The 15,264-nt window shown below is 35.2% G+C and overlaps 2 protein-coding genes across 2 annotated transcripts; both read left to right on the forward strand.

Annotated features, from left to right (window-relative positions):
- Nucleotides 1–1,841: 1,841 nt before the first annotated feature.
- On the forward strand, nucleotides 1,842–11,145 carry LOC132300120 (probable zinc metallopeptidase EGY3, chloroplastic). Its single transcript, XM_059797078.1, has 6 exons — nucleotides 1,842–2,560; nucleotides 2,885–3,082; nucleotides 3,709–3,933; nucleotides 8,344–8,582; nucleotides 8,873–9,027; nucleotides 9,757–11,145. Exons 1-6 carry the CDS (start codon nucleotides 2,000–2,002, stop codon nucleotides 10,110–10,112), a joined length of 1,734 nt encoding a protein of 577 aa, XP_059653061.1. The 5' UTR covers nucleotides 1,842–1,999; the 3' UTR covers nucleotides 10,113–11,145.
- A 717-nt stretch (nucleotides 11,146–11,862) lies between these two features.
- Nucleotides 11,863–13,692, forward strand: LOC132300125 (F-box protein SKIP22-like). The gene has a single exon (XM_059797088.1). The coding sequence runs from the start codon at nucleotides 12,005–12,007 to the stop codon at nucleotides 13,487–13,489; it is 1,485 nt and encodes a 494-aa protein (XP_059653071.1). The 5' UTR covers nucleotides 11,863–12,004; the 3' UTR covers nucleotides 13,490–13,692.
- Nucleotides 13,693–15,264: the final 1,572 nt, after the last annotated feature.

A 15,264-nucleotide genomic window follows, 5' to 3' on the forward strand; every position in this document is an offset into this window, starting at 1 on the left:
TTTATGTATTTTTTTCTTTTCACCAATAAATATGTCTCAGTAGTTTCTATGTCCTAACTTCCCATTTTGTTCTCTAATATTGTTGGGTCTTCTACTTGTGCAATTTTGTATTTCAAAGTTTGCAAACATTTCAGAGTCTAAAATATATATATCTTTTTTGAAAGGTTATTTCAGATTCTAAATTAATTTTTTCATTCACTGAGATAATTACTTGTTGCAGATATACTTCCATTGATTATAAGGTAGGTAGGCACAATGACCATGGAAGCTCAATTTGACCCAATGAATCACATCGACCTTTTTTTTAAAGGTAAGATGTGCCACTAAACTACAACACTCTTGGGTTATTCTGTAAATTTAGTTGTTATGCAACCAAAATTGAGCCACAAACGTCGGTTTTCACAAACTTCGATTTTCTTAAACATTATTTCAAAAGCTAGAGGTTTAAAATTGCTAATAAAGCATTGGAATTCTTAAATTCTAAATATCATAAAATCATAAAAGGCTTTAGTTTTTTTTTTTAGAGTTCATTTTTAGACAGGGTGGTGCTTTAGAAATTATTAAATGGTCTGAGATGATATAATTTTGGTCAAGCACAACTTGCCATGCAACAATAAAAAAATGAACAAAACTAACACAATTAGTTGTGTGACAATCAGAACCACAGTCTCCGCACCCAAGATGCCTTCAATTTAAGATTCTTTTACAAAGAAAGGAATTTATTTTTCCAAGTTTTGTCTTATGTCATTCTATAGAGAACTCAACTTAGGATACCTTATAATTTGAATCATAAAAAATTTAATTAAAAGTTTTAATTTATTTATTTTGGATCTCAATTTTGATGTATTGATTCAATGCTCCTAAACGTAACATTATTACCTTCTTTTTTATTTAGTTGCATTAGTGGTCGGTTTAATTTTAAGTCCTCATAATCAAGGCAAGAATGAATTTGCAGAAAAAAATAATTCTAGTTTTTCCACTCGTTCGAGCCATTAGGCCGGCCCAGCAAGCCACTGCTAGAAATAGTTGGACTTTTTGGGCTGAAATCAGTTTTAGCACATACTCACTAAAAACCCATCAACCTATGGGCCGGAAGCCCAGATTGTTGCTAACAAATAACAATATGCTTTTCCATGTTTAAAATCTGATCCTCCCACTTTCATAATGTAGAAGCATTTGATAATTGGTACTTAGGGCCTCTTGGACAATTTTTTTGTTTTGTGTTTTTTTATTACGGGTGGTATAGCGTAACGAAGTAAAAATACCTGGTAATTTTTTTTTACAATCTGAGTAGTATAAGTGTAGGACTGTATGTTGCGAAATAGAACTTCAAATTGAAAACACCAAATTTATCATGCTTCTTAATGTTTTAGCACTGCACCGAAGGGAAAAAAAAAAGGCTGAAGAAGTGAATAGTATAAAAAAAAAAAAAAAAAAAAAAAAAAAATCTCTAAGTGGTCTTTTCTAAATGGCAATTTTAGTCTTGCAACACTCATATATTTTTATTTAAAAAAATCTTACAACAAATTAATCTTTTTAAAAAAATATATAAAACAGAAATGATTGCCGAGTACCCTTCTCATAGTTTATATGTATAAATACTGTAGCTAGTAATTTGTTATTTTCAGGAATTTTTATTTTTATTTTTCATGTTTGGTAGAATGATTTGTAATCCTTGCCTTTTTGTGCATAAAGAGATACATTTATGTTTTTTAAAAATAAACTAATACTACGTACTTCGATATATATATATATATATATATATATATGAAGGAACATCCATTCAATCAATCAAAAGGCCAAATTACAATATCAAGCCTAGCAAGATAGCAACCACAAACTTTTTTCATTTTTGCGCCTTGAGTTTTGAATTTCTCCGTGGGGCACCTTCTCCAACTTTCTAGACCAATCTCGCTCTCTCTCACTCTCCAAACGAAGTCTACTTCTGCAACTCAACAATGCTCCCTGCCAACTTCAATTCATTATTCACTTCCAATCAATGGCCACTCTTTTCACTACTCCATACTCTTGCTCTTCATGGGCTCTCCAGAAAACCCAAAATCACATGCCTTCTACTCCTCTCTTCAAACACCCATTTGCCCAAAAAAACCACCTCTCATCTTTCCTCTTTTCCAGGCAAAAACCCAAAAGACACTGCAAATTTTCTGTCAAAGCTGAGCAAGAAAATGAAAACCCTTCTACTTCTTCTTCTTCGGTTGCCGTAGTTTCAGAAAAAGATGATACCCAGAAGAGGGATTTGTCTGCAGAGGGTGAATTGGAGAGAAAGGGCGAGTCTGAATCTGAAGAGAGAGAGAAACAGCAAGAACTGGATTGGAAGACTGACGAGGAGTTCAAGAAATTCATGGGTAATCCTTCGATTGAGGCTGCAATAAAGCTCGAAAAGAAGAGGGCTGATAGGAAGCTCAAAGATCTTGATAGAGAAAGTAGTGATAACCCAATTGTGGAGTTCTTAAATAGAGTGGTTCGTGACAGTTTGGCCAGAGAGAAAGAGAGGCTAGAGAAAGCAGAGGAGACATTCAAGGCTCTTGATCTCAACAAGGTGATTGCTTCTTTCTCATGTTCATATAACATACAATTGAATTAACACACATTTCATATAGTACACTATATATATATAGTTTGGGTGTTTGTATCTATTTGTATATGTGTATATGTACATGCTGGTTTTATAGTTTTTTGGGTTGCATTCTATGGCAAGGAATTGAAACATGTCTAATTTTGTGTGGGTTTTGAAATGACATGGTGTTTGTATCTATCTGTGTTTCTGAATATGTAACATGTTGGTTTTGTGGTTTTTTTGGGGTTGCACTATATGCCAAGGAATTCAAACATGTGTAATTTTGAGTGGTTTTTGAAATGACAGTTAAAGAACTGCTTTGGGTTTGATACATTTTTCGCAACCGATGTCAGGAGATTTGGTGATGGGGGAATATTTATTGGGAATTTGAGGAGGCCCATTGAGGAAGTCGTACCCAAATTGGAGCAGAAGCTATCTGAAGCAGCAGGGAGGGAGGTTGTCCTGTGGTTCATGGAAGAAAAAACTGATGACATTACAAAACAGGTACTAGATTACATTTGTGTCTTTTTTATTCATTTTGAATTGATTGTTCAGTGTTTCAGAAAGCTATTTAATGATACAGGTATTTTTGTTATATCTACAAGTTATTCATCAAACAATTAATGTTACTAAGACCATCCTCTTCTCTCCACATGCTGTTCTTGAGGACCTTTACTCATTACTGAATGGCATGTTTATTGAATAATGTAAATAATCAACAAAATGAACCATAGCACATCGGCCATATAATCTTGTATCAACTGTAGCATCATGATGCTAAGTGCTTGTAGCCATATTCCCGTTGGTAGAGTGCTGTCTCGCAGCAAAAGGTTGTTTGTAAATGCCATTTGCTAAAAAATGAGGGAACTTTGACATATAAGTAATCATTGGAAGGTTTAAAATCCAAGGGGGCAGGTCAATTTTCTTGTAGTCTATGTTGCCTGAAATTGTCTTTCTTGTGTCAATTCAATCTCAAGTTTCACTCACTCGCTTAAAGTAGTTAAACTTTGTCCACGTGCAAATGAAACACAAACATGTTCTTCTTATCTTTTGAAATTTCTATGTTTGTTAATATCTTACAATTGTCTTAACGACACTATTTTTTTTTCTTCTAATTTCTATCTTTTAAGGTTTGTATGGTGCAACCCAAAGCAGAGATGGATCTCCAATTTGAATCAACGAAGCTGAGCACTCCTTTGGGTTATGTTAGTGCAGTAGCTTTATGTGTTACAACTTTTGGTACAATTGCGTTGATGAGTGGCTTCTTCCTTAAGCCTGATGCTACATTTGATGACTACATAGCTGATGTTGTGCCTCTCTTTGGCGGCTTCCTTTCCATTTTGGGAGTTTCTGAGGTAAGTTTACCTGCACTAGTCCATAAATTATTAAAATTTTCGAAATTCAGTTCAAATTTGTCCGATTTTCAGTTTGATTCAGTTATCCATGTGCCTCAATCACAATTACAACCACGTAAACCAGTAAAAATAAAGAAAACCTGAAAAATGCTAGAAAGGAAAAAACCATGGGACCCTCGGTCTAGGCACAGACAATCCATTTGCTTGATTCTAATCCTAGAATCACCTAGTTACCTCAAATCCAAACTCATGCCAAATGTTCCTGCTCGACCTACAATCTTGCTCACCCAGTAGTCTGCTCTCCAAGGTTGTTCAATCCTTTGTTCTTCTCAGAAACACCAGCTTAATGTTTTGTAGAATAGTCTCTGGTCGACTCCTTACTTAAAATCACGCAATCACATATGATATGTTAATCTATAAAAACACTAGATAGATTTTTCAAAGTTTTCTCCCTTTAAAACATATGAAATCCCTCAATAATGAAAATCCTAGACTGAATATAACCCCATATTTATACCCAACATACAAGTCCTGTGTGAAATAGGAAGATTAAACCTTTCAAGATTTTGATTTTTGTAAGCCTCCAAAACTGATCCTAGTCAAACGCTGTCCGCAATTTGACCGTCAGGTTTGATTGATTGAGCTATCGATTATTGCTCTCTGGAGTTGGTTTGAGTGATGTCCAATCGATCCATTAATGATCGAATTTCATTGTTTTTCAATTAAAACCTGTTCAAATATGTTCAATCGATTCATTATATTTTGATCGATCGATGATTTTTAGTTTTGAAAAACTTGTTTAAACATTATTGTAAGCCTTCTAAAGATCAAACCTAGGTCATGGTTATGTTCTCATATGACCTACAAACTAATAAATTTTTTCAACCCAAATTCCCCTGTATTTTTAAGTTCTCATATTACCTTAACCTAGATTTGTGAGGATGAAAATGTCGGCACATTCTTTGTTGTTTTTCATATTCATTCTTTTCTTTGGTTGTAGTCACGTAGACTCAAGATATATTGTTCAATCTTACAACCCTAGTTTTGTGTAGGAATTAAGGTAAGCTTGTTTGCAACAGAAGATATTTGAAATTTAAATGCTTTTGAACATTTAAAGATACCATTATTTTGTATATGTAATATTTCATAAACATAATAGATAGATGCTTGTTAGGAATGGGCATTTATAGATCAATCGGGTGTTAGAAACTCTGATGGACACATGTCGTGGGTTGGATGGCTGAACATAAAACTTCAAAGTGGAGCAATCAACCAAGAGCGTCGATTCCAGTGGATGGTAGTTGCATTTTAACATTCATAGTAAAAAGATCAGTTTAAATTGACTAAGGAAGTGAGCTTGGCACCATGAACATAATGTAAAACTAATTAATATAAAAATATAGAAGGAAGATCGACCCTGCTTGTTTTGTCCGCTCTTGTATTCATATAGAGGCAAGCACTCAAGTTCACTCTGCATTGCTGGAAATTTTCTAAGTTCATATGTTAACTAGGTTTCTTATTTTGTAGAGTTTGTTTTTAAGAAAGTTCTTGTTAGGATTTATTTGGCTTCTAAAAAATTCCTATTCCATGTCTAACGAAAAACTTGGATGAGTGACTCTATAAGTAGGTGTCTAGATGATCAGTTGAGAGTTATGAGAGATTCTCAAATCATGAGAGATGCTGACCTGTGAGTGTAGTACGGAATTTATAGAGGGTTTAAGTGCACTTAACAACCGTCTGGTATCCTTACAGTGCATATACACCCCGTGATGTTCAATAAACACCCTCAAGTTTAAAAAGCATGCAAATAAAGACCTCCTAAATACCCTTACAGCAAACATTTCTTACATTATTTAAAAAAAGATCCAAATGACCAAATTAGACATCCCCCCCCCCCCCCTCCTCCTTCTCCCTCTCTCTCTCTCTCTCTCTCTCTCTCTCTCTCTCTCTCTCGCTGAATACATCAAGGCGTGGGACTAGAGGTTCTGATGGTGATATTAAACATTATATGCATTAGTTACAATCAAAATGGATTCAATTCCTCTATATTATGGTATTACGATTGATGTTCCATCTAATTATCTTAATTGATAAGTTTTCATTAAACATATTTCATTCATTATTAAAGTTCATTGTTATTACTATATCTTTGAACAACTCTTTGTTCACCACTTAATTGTTTTTACTCTTGGTATGTAATGTTGCTATGCATGGTGGCCTTTTCTTTTTGGGGCTTCTCTTTTCCTACAAAAGCTCTTGCATGCATGCAGGCTCATTTCTGATCAGATTTTCACATAAACCCAAAACTGCATAACCTAACAGATTTGAACCGTTGTCTTGCTGTTCGGATTGGTATGGGTTAAGCATTTTTCTCGGTGCGGTTCATTTCTGGGGATGGGGGTTGAGCATTTATGAATTATGAACTCACACTAATGCACTATTATTTTTGTCTATACATAATCTCATCAATAAACTTCTGTTTCAGAGAAGAAAGAATCATGGCAATTGCTCCCGAATTAGCCTTCAAAATTTTCTTCCAAATCTTTTTTCTTTTTTTCATTTTATTTTTTATGCTGCCACTGATCCCAACGAAGCCTTGTGGAGAGAGAGAGAGAGAGAGAGAGAGAGAGGGAGGTTAAAAGGGAAACTTTATATAATGAATTAGCAAGTGGGCATTTTCGGAATATCAAAAGGGTAAAAATGAAATAATATTTATTCTATGTCACAGGTCACTGAAAATGGTTTGAGGGGGGTATTCACACATTTTTTTCAAAATTAGGGATTGACACAACTCATTTTAGAAAGTAGGGGGTGATTGTGCAATTTGGAGTACACTAAAGGGGTGTGAAGTGCACTTAACCCTTTGTAGAGATGTGAAGGAGAGATGGGGAAAAACTCGAATCAGAAATGAGAGTCTTGGGCACTGAGAAGGGAACCAAATAATACTTCAGGGTTTGAATGCTGTTTAGAAGGTAAACATGATTAAGTTCAGGGTCTCAGATTATTATTATTATTATTTTTTCGCCTATATGATTTATTTAAAGTACAAATTTATATCTTATCATCTATAGGTATAACAGGGTTTTCGAAAAGCGATGCTAAGTGTTGGGATCTTGCATGTGTGATGCTTTGTTGACTAGCATTATATTGGATCTCACTGTGGGTGTGATTTAATGCAGCACCAACAAGTAGTAGTAGAGCTTTTGTACTTAATGTTGATTGTACACTGTCATCCAATGTTGACATGCTCAGGGGGGAACAGAACTCATGAGCATTAGGTTTGTGCCACCAATTTTAGTAGAAATTCCTCAAGATTTCCCATGTAAGATGTAAGTCATCCTTTTTTCTGATTGATGGCAATAAGCATTGAACCCCTAAACCAGTCCAGTTGTTTTAGATGTCATGTTGCTACATTTTAACTGGCTATGCTATGTCTTTGGTATAAGATGTAAACCATTCATAAGGTAAATGTTTCTTGTTGGCACTCTGATCAGTTGAATTAGTGAAGCCCAGCTCTCCTAAAAGGGGAGGCAGAGGCTAGACACTAAAACACCAGCAAGGATTTGTTCCTTGCTGAACTTTTAGCTATGGGATCACTAGAGTTATCTCAGTAAGTCTATTTCAACGCTTGTTTCTTGATATTTTTGGTGTAGGTTTTCAGATGAGATATCCAGCTCGATCTATTCCTTTTGTAGTAGCTAATCAAAGAGTAATAATCTCATCTCTTTAAAAGTTGCATGTTCCCTGCTTCATAATTTCTAACCTTTTTAGCCATGCAACTTGGTGATTTTCAGGAATTTTTAATTTACTGTATGAAGTTTATATGTAGACACTGTACATGATAACTCACTGTAGTATTGGAGTAAAATGACTCAAAACTATTCCATGCTTTTGTTTGACTAACCTTTTACAAATTACAAGTGACAATAATTATCTAGTGGTTTTAGAATAGAGCCCAATTTAATTTTTGAGTGAATTTAGGTTTTATATGTTGTTTTACATGGATGCTTGGTTCTCGGTACATATTAATAGAATTGTTTGCTGCCTCATATAATTCTGTGTTTAAGAATAGCAAGGGAAAGCTATTGAAAGTTGAAACTATCAACTAATGACATTGGCAAGTTAGTTCAAAGTTGGCATGTAAAAATTGAACAAAGTTGGCATGTAAAAATTGAACATCAAAAGCTTATGGCCGTGCAGTCTCAAGGAGTCATATTCTTTTCCTGGTTTGATTTGCATGTGATCCATTTTCAGCATTCATAAAAATAAGTGTCAAATTGCAAAGTTTTAGTGATAAAGACCGTGTCATGTTGTCACGATGATTCTAAGAAACTCCTGCATCTTTCATGTATTGAATGCTTGAAGTTTCCATTTCATTTATGGAACGTTCACTGGTTTTACGCTTTGCAGATAGCCACAAGGGTTACGACAGCTCGTTACGGTGTTAAGCTCAGCCCATCTTTTCTTGTGCCCTCTAATTGGACGGGATGCTTGGGCGTGATGAACAACTATGAGTCTCTGTTGCCAAATAAAAAGGCTCTTTTTGATATTCCAGTGGCACGGACAGCTAGTGCATACCTGACATCGCTAGTACTTGCAGTTGCTGCATTCGTGGCTGATGGCAGCTTTAATGGGGGTGACAATGCATTGTAAGTTTTCTTTAATGCCCTGTCAGATAATTCTCTCTTATTCCAAATTAGTAAATTTTTTCACCGGCATCTTTTTTGAAGATTTCCAAATCTCTGTTGCCGCTGGTAAGTCAATCATGAGCTTCAAAGAATAGAGAGGAAAATAAAATCTGTTTTATATGCCTACCGTATGCAAATGTTATGTGCATATTTGTATTTGTATATATGTATTTTGACTTGTTTGGTTAAGGAAGAAAACAAGTACTATAATTTTTGGCTTTTCCACCGTAAAGTTATTCTCTCTTTTGCAGGTACATACGGCCACAGTTCTTTTATAATAACCCTTTGCTCTCTTTCATCCAATTTGTTATTGGACCATATACGGATGATCTTGGAAATGTATTACCTTATGCAGTTGAAGGTGTGGGAGTTCCTGTTGATCCCCTTGCTTTTGCTGGACTCTTAGGTGAGTTTCTTTGCCTTGTACCTATTTTTTTATTTGGACTGAGACAATAACCTTAAATAGAGCAAAATAGTGAAACATGATTTATGTAGCCGACCCCAAATAATTGGGAAACGGCTTCCTTGATTCGAGTTCTAGTAGCTGGGATAATCTACTTCACAAGCTAAGTCCCACATTTACGGGTCTAGAATCCAGATTTTATGAATGGAACCCTCTTGTTTAAATTCAACTGCTACTTCTAAAACATGAATTCTTGGCTTGGCTTGACTCTGTTGTTGATTCAGCCTCATAAATCCAATCTTTACTGAAAGAATATCTAGCCTGATTCGGTGTTTGGTTGAGGGATGACAATAACTGAATCCTGAACAACTATTAGTATTGACAAGCAATTAAATTAAATCTAATTGAGCTTAGACAGGTCGGTTGTATTGAATTTCAAATAAAGTTGCAGACAAAGAAGCAAGTAAAAATAATTGAACCCACTCTGATGACTGAAATAGTGACATAATAATCCACTGCTAAAACTTGCTGATGTCCGAATTGAACTGCTCAAGCAGTTAATAGGTAAAACCCTGTTTGAATTACAGTTCCCGTTTGATATGTTTGCTAAAACTAATCTCCTTCTGTAGCCTTTCCTCTTGGTAAATAGACTCTTTTATCTAAAATTTTAGGCATTGGTAGCCTAGAAATTTTGATCCATATATTGACTGCCTTGATCTCAATCTTCTATAGGCATGGTGGTTACTTCTCTGAACTTGTTGCCATGTGGAAGACTTGAAGGAGGCCGCATAGCGCAAGCAATGTTTGGAAGAAGCACTGCCAGTTTGTTATCTTTTGGCACTTCTTTCCTGCTCGGCATTGGCGGCCTGAGTGGAAGCGTCCTTTGTTTGGCATGGGGGCTTTTTGCAACCTTCTTCAGAGGCGGAGAAGAAGTACCGGCGAAGGATGAGATCACCCCACTGGGAGACGACAGGTATGCGTGGGGTTTCGTCCTCGCCCTCATCTGTTTCCTTACCCTTTTCCCAAATGGAGGAGGGACATTCTCCAGCTCCTTTTTCAGTGATCCATTTTTCAGAAATGATTTGTAAATAGGATAGTTGTATGTATTGTTGTGTATTATACATAACCTCTACATGGTTCAGTTAGAGGCTGTACTTAACCAGTTGTATTATTATGTAATCATAACCTCTCCATGTTTAAGTAGAGACTACTTCACCAGTTTCAACTCTACCAAAATAATGTAAAAATACATATAGATGTTGTAAATGGGAAGAAACGAGTCTCTGGTTCTCCATTTCAGAAGACGACGTAAATTGCAGTAGTTGCTCTTTCTCAAATCGAAAATCAAGGAGTTTAATTCCTGTTTCTAGTTTAAAATTTTGCTTCTGCTGGAAACCAAAACAGACCATGAATTTATGTAAATTATGCTTGTTATAAGAGGAGAACCTCACTCCGCAAAAGATATTGATGCAATCGGCAAACATCAAGATTTAAATAGGGTAAGTTTTTCATGCAAACTGGGAAAATTACAATTTTCATACAAGGGATGGGACAAAATTTATCATTACAAAATTTGGTCAAGGAAGCAAAACATGTTGAGCAAGTTGTAAATTTTGCCGGTTTGGTTAGTGTTTTTGCTTTGTATTTTTTACTTTTGCTAGTGTACTGTAGCGAAGTAAAAGCACGAAATATGTTTAGTAATATTTGTTGTGCTTTTAAATAGTATTGAAACGCTTCCAAAATTAAGGCCAAAATTAGAAGCATCAAAATAATACTTTCGTTTGCTTCCGCACTGTAGCAAACCATTCAAACAAAAAAAAAAAAAAAAAAAAAAAAAATAATATTTTTAACTAATCATTCAAAATATCAAACTTGTAATACTTTTTACCAAAAACACTTTCATGTTTTTACTTCTAAAAATTTGTAACAAATTTACGTTACCAAATAAGCTTCTAAATAGTGTTGAACACACCCTAAAAGCAGAAATATTACTTCTGTTTGGGATCAAAGCAAAAGCACAAAACAACTATGATTGCTAAACACAAGGGCGGAGTCAGAATTTTATTTCAGAGGGGTCACAATGCACTTGTTATAAAAAAAAAAAAAAAAAAAATTAATAAACATGACAAATAGGAAGTATAATGTTTTTAAATCAAAAAGGCAAATAAGAAAAAAATAGTTGTAAAATAATATGCTAAATAAATATTGTAAAAAAAATATAGTTACAAATATAAGAATCAAAATATTAATTAATAATATTTTAATTAAGTAGAATCACAAATGTCATCGATAAAAAGAAATAAGTTTAAAAAAATAAAAAAATACATTATACATAAGTGAAAGAAGAAATTTTTTTAAAAAGGAAACAAAAATTAGAAAAGGAAAAATATATTGTAATCCTTGAAGAAGGGATATATGTAACTTTTTTTTTTTTTTTTTTAAAAGGAAATTAGAAGAATTTGAAAATTTGAGGGGAACACTATTTAAAATTACCATGTAAGTATATGTATATATTAAAAATATGTACGTATATATAATAGATTGGAGCTGGACCATAATTGGCTCTGCCCCTTCCTAAACAGATACATACTCGTATTCTTTTTTAATGTACCAAGCTTAAATTTTATTATTTTCACCCATTCTCTCTTGACGGACTCTGAAATAAATTTACTCATGAAATGACATAATTTATCAGGTAGGTGTTTTACGAAATGTAGTTAAATTACAAGAATACCCTCAGTTCGATTCAACGCTGTGAGATCACCAACAATGGACGGTACCGGTTGAAACCATACAGCTTCCATTTTATACAGCAGGGATACAAAGCTACACATGATTATTACTCAAGACTTGATTTCTTTTCATATTCTTCGTCAACAAGTAAAACTCACAGCGACCACACAACAATCCATTTTTTCAAATCAAAACTCTCTTCGCTTCATCTCACCCAAATTCTCTATTGAATTCCCAAATTCACACCATGAAACTGAGGCTGAGATCACTTGAAACCAAAGAAACCCTAAAAATCGAAGTCCTCAATTCATCCTCTCTCCAAAACCTCAAAGATGTCATTCTTCAGAGAATTTCTTCTTCTTCATCTTCCATACACCTTTCTCTTAATCGGAAGGACTCTATTCTAGGTTCATCTCAAGACTCTCTTCAGTCTCTAGGTATCACATCTGGCGATCTTATCTTCTACACGCTCAACCCTAATGGGTTTTCCTCAGAGACAGAAACCCTAACACCCCAATCCCAGGCCCCTCAAAAACCCAATTCAGAGCACCCTCAGAATTCACAGAAAACCCCAACAACAGAAACCCATTTCCAGGAAGAACAAGGGGTGAATACTGAAAACCTAGGTAAAGAAGAAACCCTAGAATTTGAATCTGGGCAGGCTCAGATTCAACCTGAAGAAGATAAAAATTCGGTTGTATCTGGAACTGAGTACATGGATGTTGATGATGATGGGTCTGTGGCTGAAGAGGGGAGGTCTGTGCCTTGTTTTCTGAGGAAAGTGTTTGGGAAAGAGGTGGTTGGTGATGGTGGTGGTTATCAGCTCTTGGTGATTGCTGTTCATGCTGTTTTGCTAGAGTCTGGCTTTGTTAGAGTTGACCCTGTCTCAAAATTGATTCTTGATGGGTTTAATCCCGCCGAATGGCCTTCATCTTCGTTCAAGATGGTAATTTCATACACTCTTCCTGAGATTATTGATAATGTGAGATCTGTTGAAACTGTTGTATTGAAGTTTGTGAGTTTAGGGAAGTTTCTCAACATTTATGGATTTCCTGGCTCTTATCAAGTGTACCTGGACAAAGAACGCTTGGTTCCGTTCTTGAATGTTGTGTGGGCGAATTGTGGTTCCTTTGAGGAATTGAATGGAAAGGATTTGTATTCTGATACATACCCTGAAAAGGAGGTGTTTGAATTTTGGAAGATCATAAAGGATAAAATTGCATTGCCTCTTCTAATTGATTTATGTGAGAAGGCTGGTTTGGCACCTCCACCTTGCTTTATGCGCTTACCCACTGACCTTAAACTTAAGATTTTGGAGTCACTGGCCGGTGTTGATCTTGCTAAAGCGGGATGTGTATGTTCGGAGCTGCTCTATTTGTCCTCGAACGATGATTTGTGGAAGCAGAAGTTTGTGGAGCAGTTTGGCAATGTGGAAGGATCACATGGAGGGAGCCATTGGAAAGAGAAGTTTGCCAAGTCTTGTGAGAGTAGGAAAAGGAGAAAGATGGGTTTGAAATATTTTCGGAGGCTTCCCTATCCATCTCTTTTGCCTGTTAGAAGAGACCCTAATCCATTGTGGGTTCCAAGAATTATAGGTGGTGATTATGATCTCTTGCCAGATGTTGGCATCCCACAACCTGGCCGAGCCTTTCCTCATTTTCCAGCGCTGCGGAAATTCAGGCTTCATTGTGATTTGAGAGGACTGGAACCTGGGAGTTTGAACGACCCTTGATCATGGTTGAATGCTGATTCCAAGTCCATTTGGAGGTAGTACAATGTATATGCTATTAAGGTTTGTTTTTTTTGTTTTTTTTGTTTTGGTGTGTGTGTGTCTATTACAAGCATAAGAGACAGTCAGGAACATGTCTTGTTTTGAATAATTTATATGGTTTTCAATATGTATATAGATGATCGTCAACTGTTGTTGTTGCTTTATATGTTTGTTGCTTTTTGCCTTCTATCTTCTGCTTTATGCAGTTGAGTTGATGTCGTGCTTGTGCTAGTCTTTCATGGCCATTATGTTTTGAACTGATCGATTTTGTTCATATGCAGTCTGATCTGTGCATTTGTTTACATGTTTGCATTTTGAATAAAGTTTAATGTGATGGTGGTCTTATCATTAGCCACGATGCTTTGTTTTATGGCAACAAATAGATTCAGTAAAAACCTTGGTGGGTAGATGTTTAGCTTTTGATGTGTTCCCCTTTGAACGCTTTCTATTGATACTTTACTTTAAAAAAAAAAAAAAAATTCGGTGATAGATGTTGCAATTATGTGCAATCAATTAAAGGAAAGGAGGAAAAATGTGTGCAAATTGGTGAAATGTCTAGTTATAGGATTCCAACGGTAGTAAGTGATATGAAACTAAAAGTATTACACTGCCAAAGAATAAAGCAATTCTTTTGGTGTAATGAGGCCTGCATATCTTCATGGAAGAAACAGAAACTTCCATATTAATAAATTTGAAAGTAATTATTGCTTACACAAAAGTTTGAGGTGTGAATAACTGAAGTATCACTTGTTTGGCACTTGTATTGGTGATTGAACTATAATAGAGATGAGAAAATTTAAAAACAATTCATTTCTATTGTCTTCTGACATGGCTGTAACATGGTTATTACTAAAAGCTAAGTGAACACCTGATTTTCGTAGATTAGAATAAGGTGACTCAGTGTATATAAGCTAGTTATGTGTAAATATTCTTTCTTTCTTCAATTTAACCTAATCCGAGGGTTGAGGCATGCACAACACAAGCTGGTTTTTGCATGTATAATGACTTCAATTTAACCTAATCCGAGGGTTGAGGCATGCACAACACAAGCTGGTTTTTGCATGTATAATGACTCCTCTTAGATTCAGTTCTTACATCTGTGTTTCTCATTTCAATACACCACAGCATGAACCTTTGAGTGGAGTCTAGCATTAAAATCCGTATGTCCATTCCATTTGCATGTTGATTTAAACTAAGACAGACTTTAATCTCTGGTTCTCCATTTCAGAAGATGTTGTAAGTTGTTTTCATTCTTAAAAAAGGAGAAAAGTAGTTTTGTAACAACGTTGGTTTGTCTCTCTCAGATTCTTAGCAGCCTAATGCGTGGGAGGAAACCATGTTTATTCCCTTGAGCTTCAGTTTCTGTAATTTTTTTGGTATATGGATCTCTCTTTTTCTCCTTCCTTCTTTGTATTCAGTTTCTGCAATTTGTATGGTGTATGGATCTCTCTTTTTTCCTTCTTTTTTTGTTCTACTTTGATTGTCACAACATGAAAATAAGCATTTCAATTGCTCTTTCTCAGATCAAAACTAAAAGTTGCACTTCTCTATCTAGTTTAAAATTTTGCTTTTGCTGGGAACCAAAACAGACCATTACTTATGTAGATTATTAGAGCAGAACTTCAGTTTACAAAAGATACTGATGCCATTGGGAAACAGCAAGATTGACATCTTCACATAATCAATAAAAGAGAGTTTATCTGTGCTGCATCTCTTTATTGAATATATATGCAAAA

Source organism: Cornus florida, unplaced genomic scaffold, assembly GCF_030987335.1.
Source record: "Cornus florida cultivar Cherokee Brave unplaced genomic scaffold, ASM3098733v1 CherokeeBrave_3.0.0_Hap2_Chr03, whole genome shotgun sequence".
NCBI lineage: Eukaryota > Viridiplantae > Streptophyta > Magnoliopsida > Cornales > Cornaceae > Cornus > Cornus florida.

Bases quoted from the DNA above. Each gene is read 5' to 3' on its own strand.
- LOC132300120 (XM_059797078.1), top strand. From the start codon at position 2,000: ATGGCCACTCTTTTCACTACTCCATACTCTTGCTCTTCATGGGCTCTC. The intron at 2,561-2,884 runs GTGATTGCTTCT...TTGAAATGACAG, and splicing joins AGGCTCTTGATCTCAACAAG to TTAAAGAACTGCTTTGGGTT. The intron at 9,028-9,756 runs GTGAGTTTCTTT...AATCTTCTATAG, and splicing joins TGCTTTTGCTGGACTCTTAG to GCATGGTGGTTACTTCTCTG.
- LOC132300125 (XM_059797088.1), top strand. From the start codon at position 12,005: ATGAAACTGAGGCTGAGATCACTTGAAACCAAAGAAACCCTAAAAATC.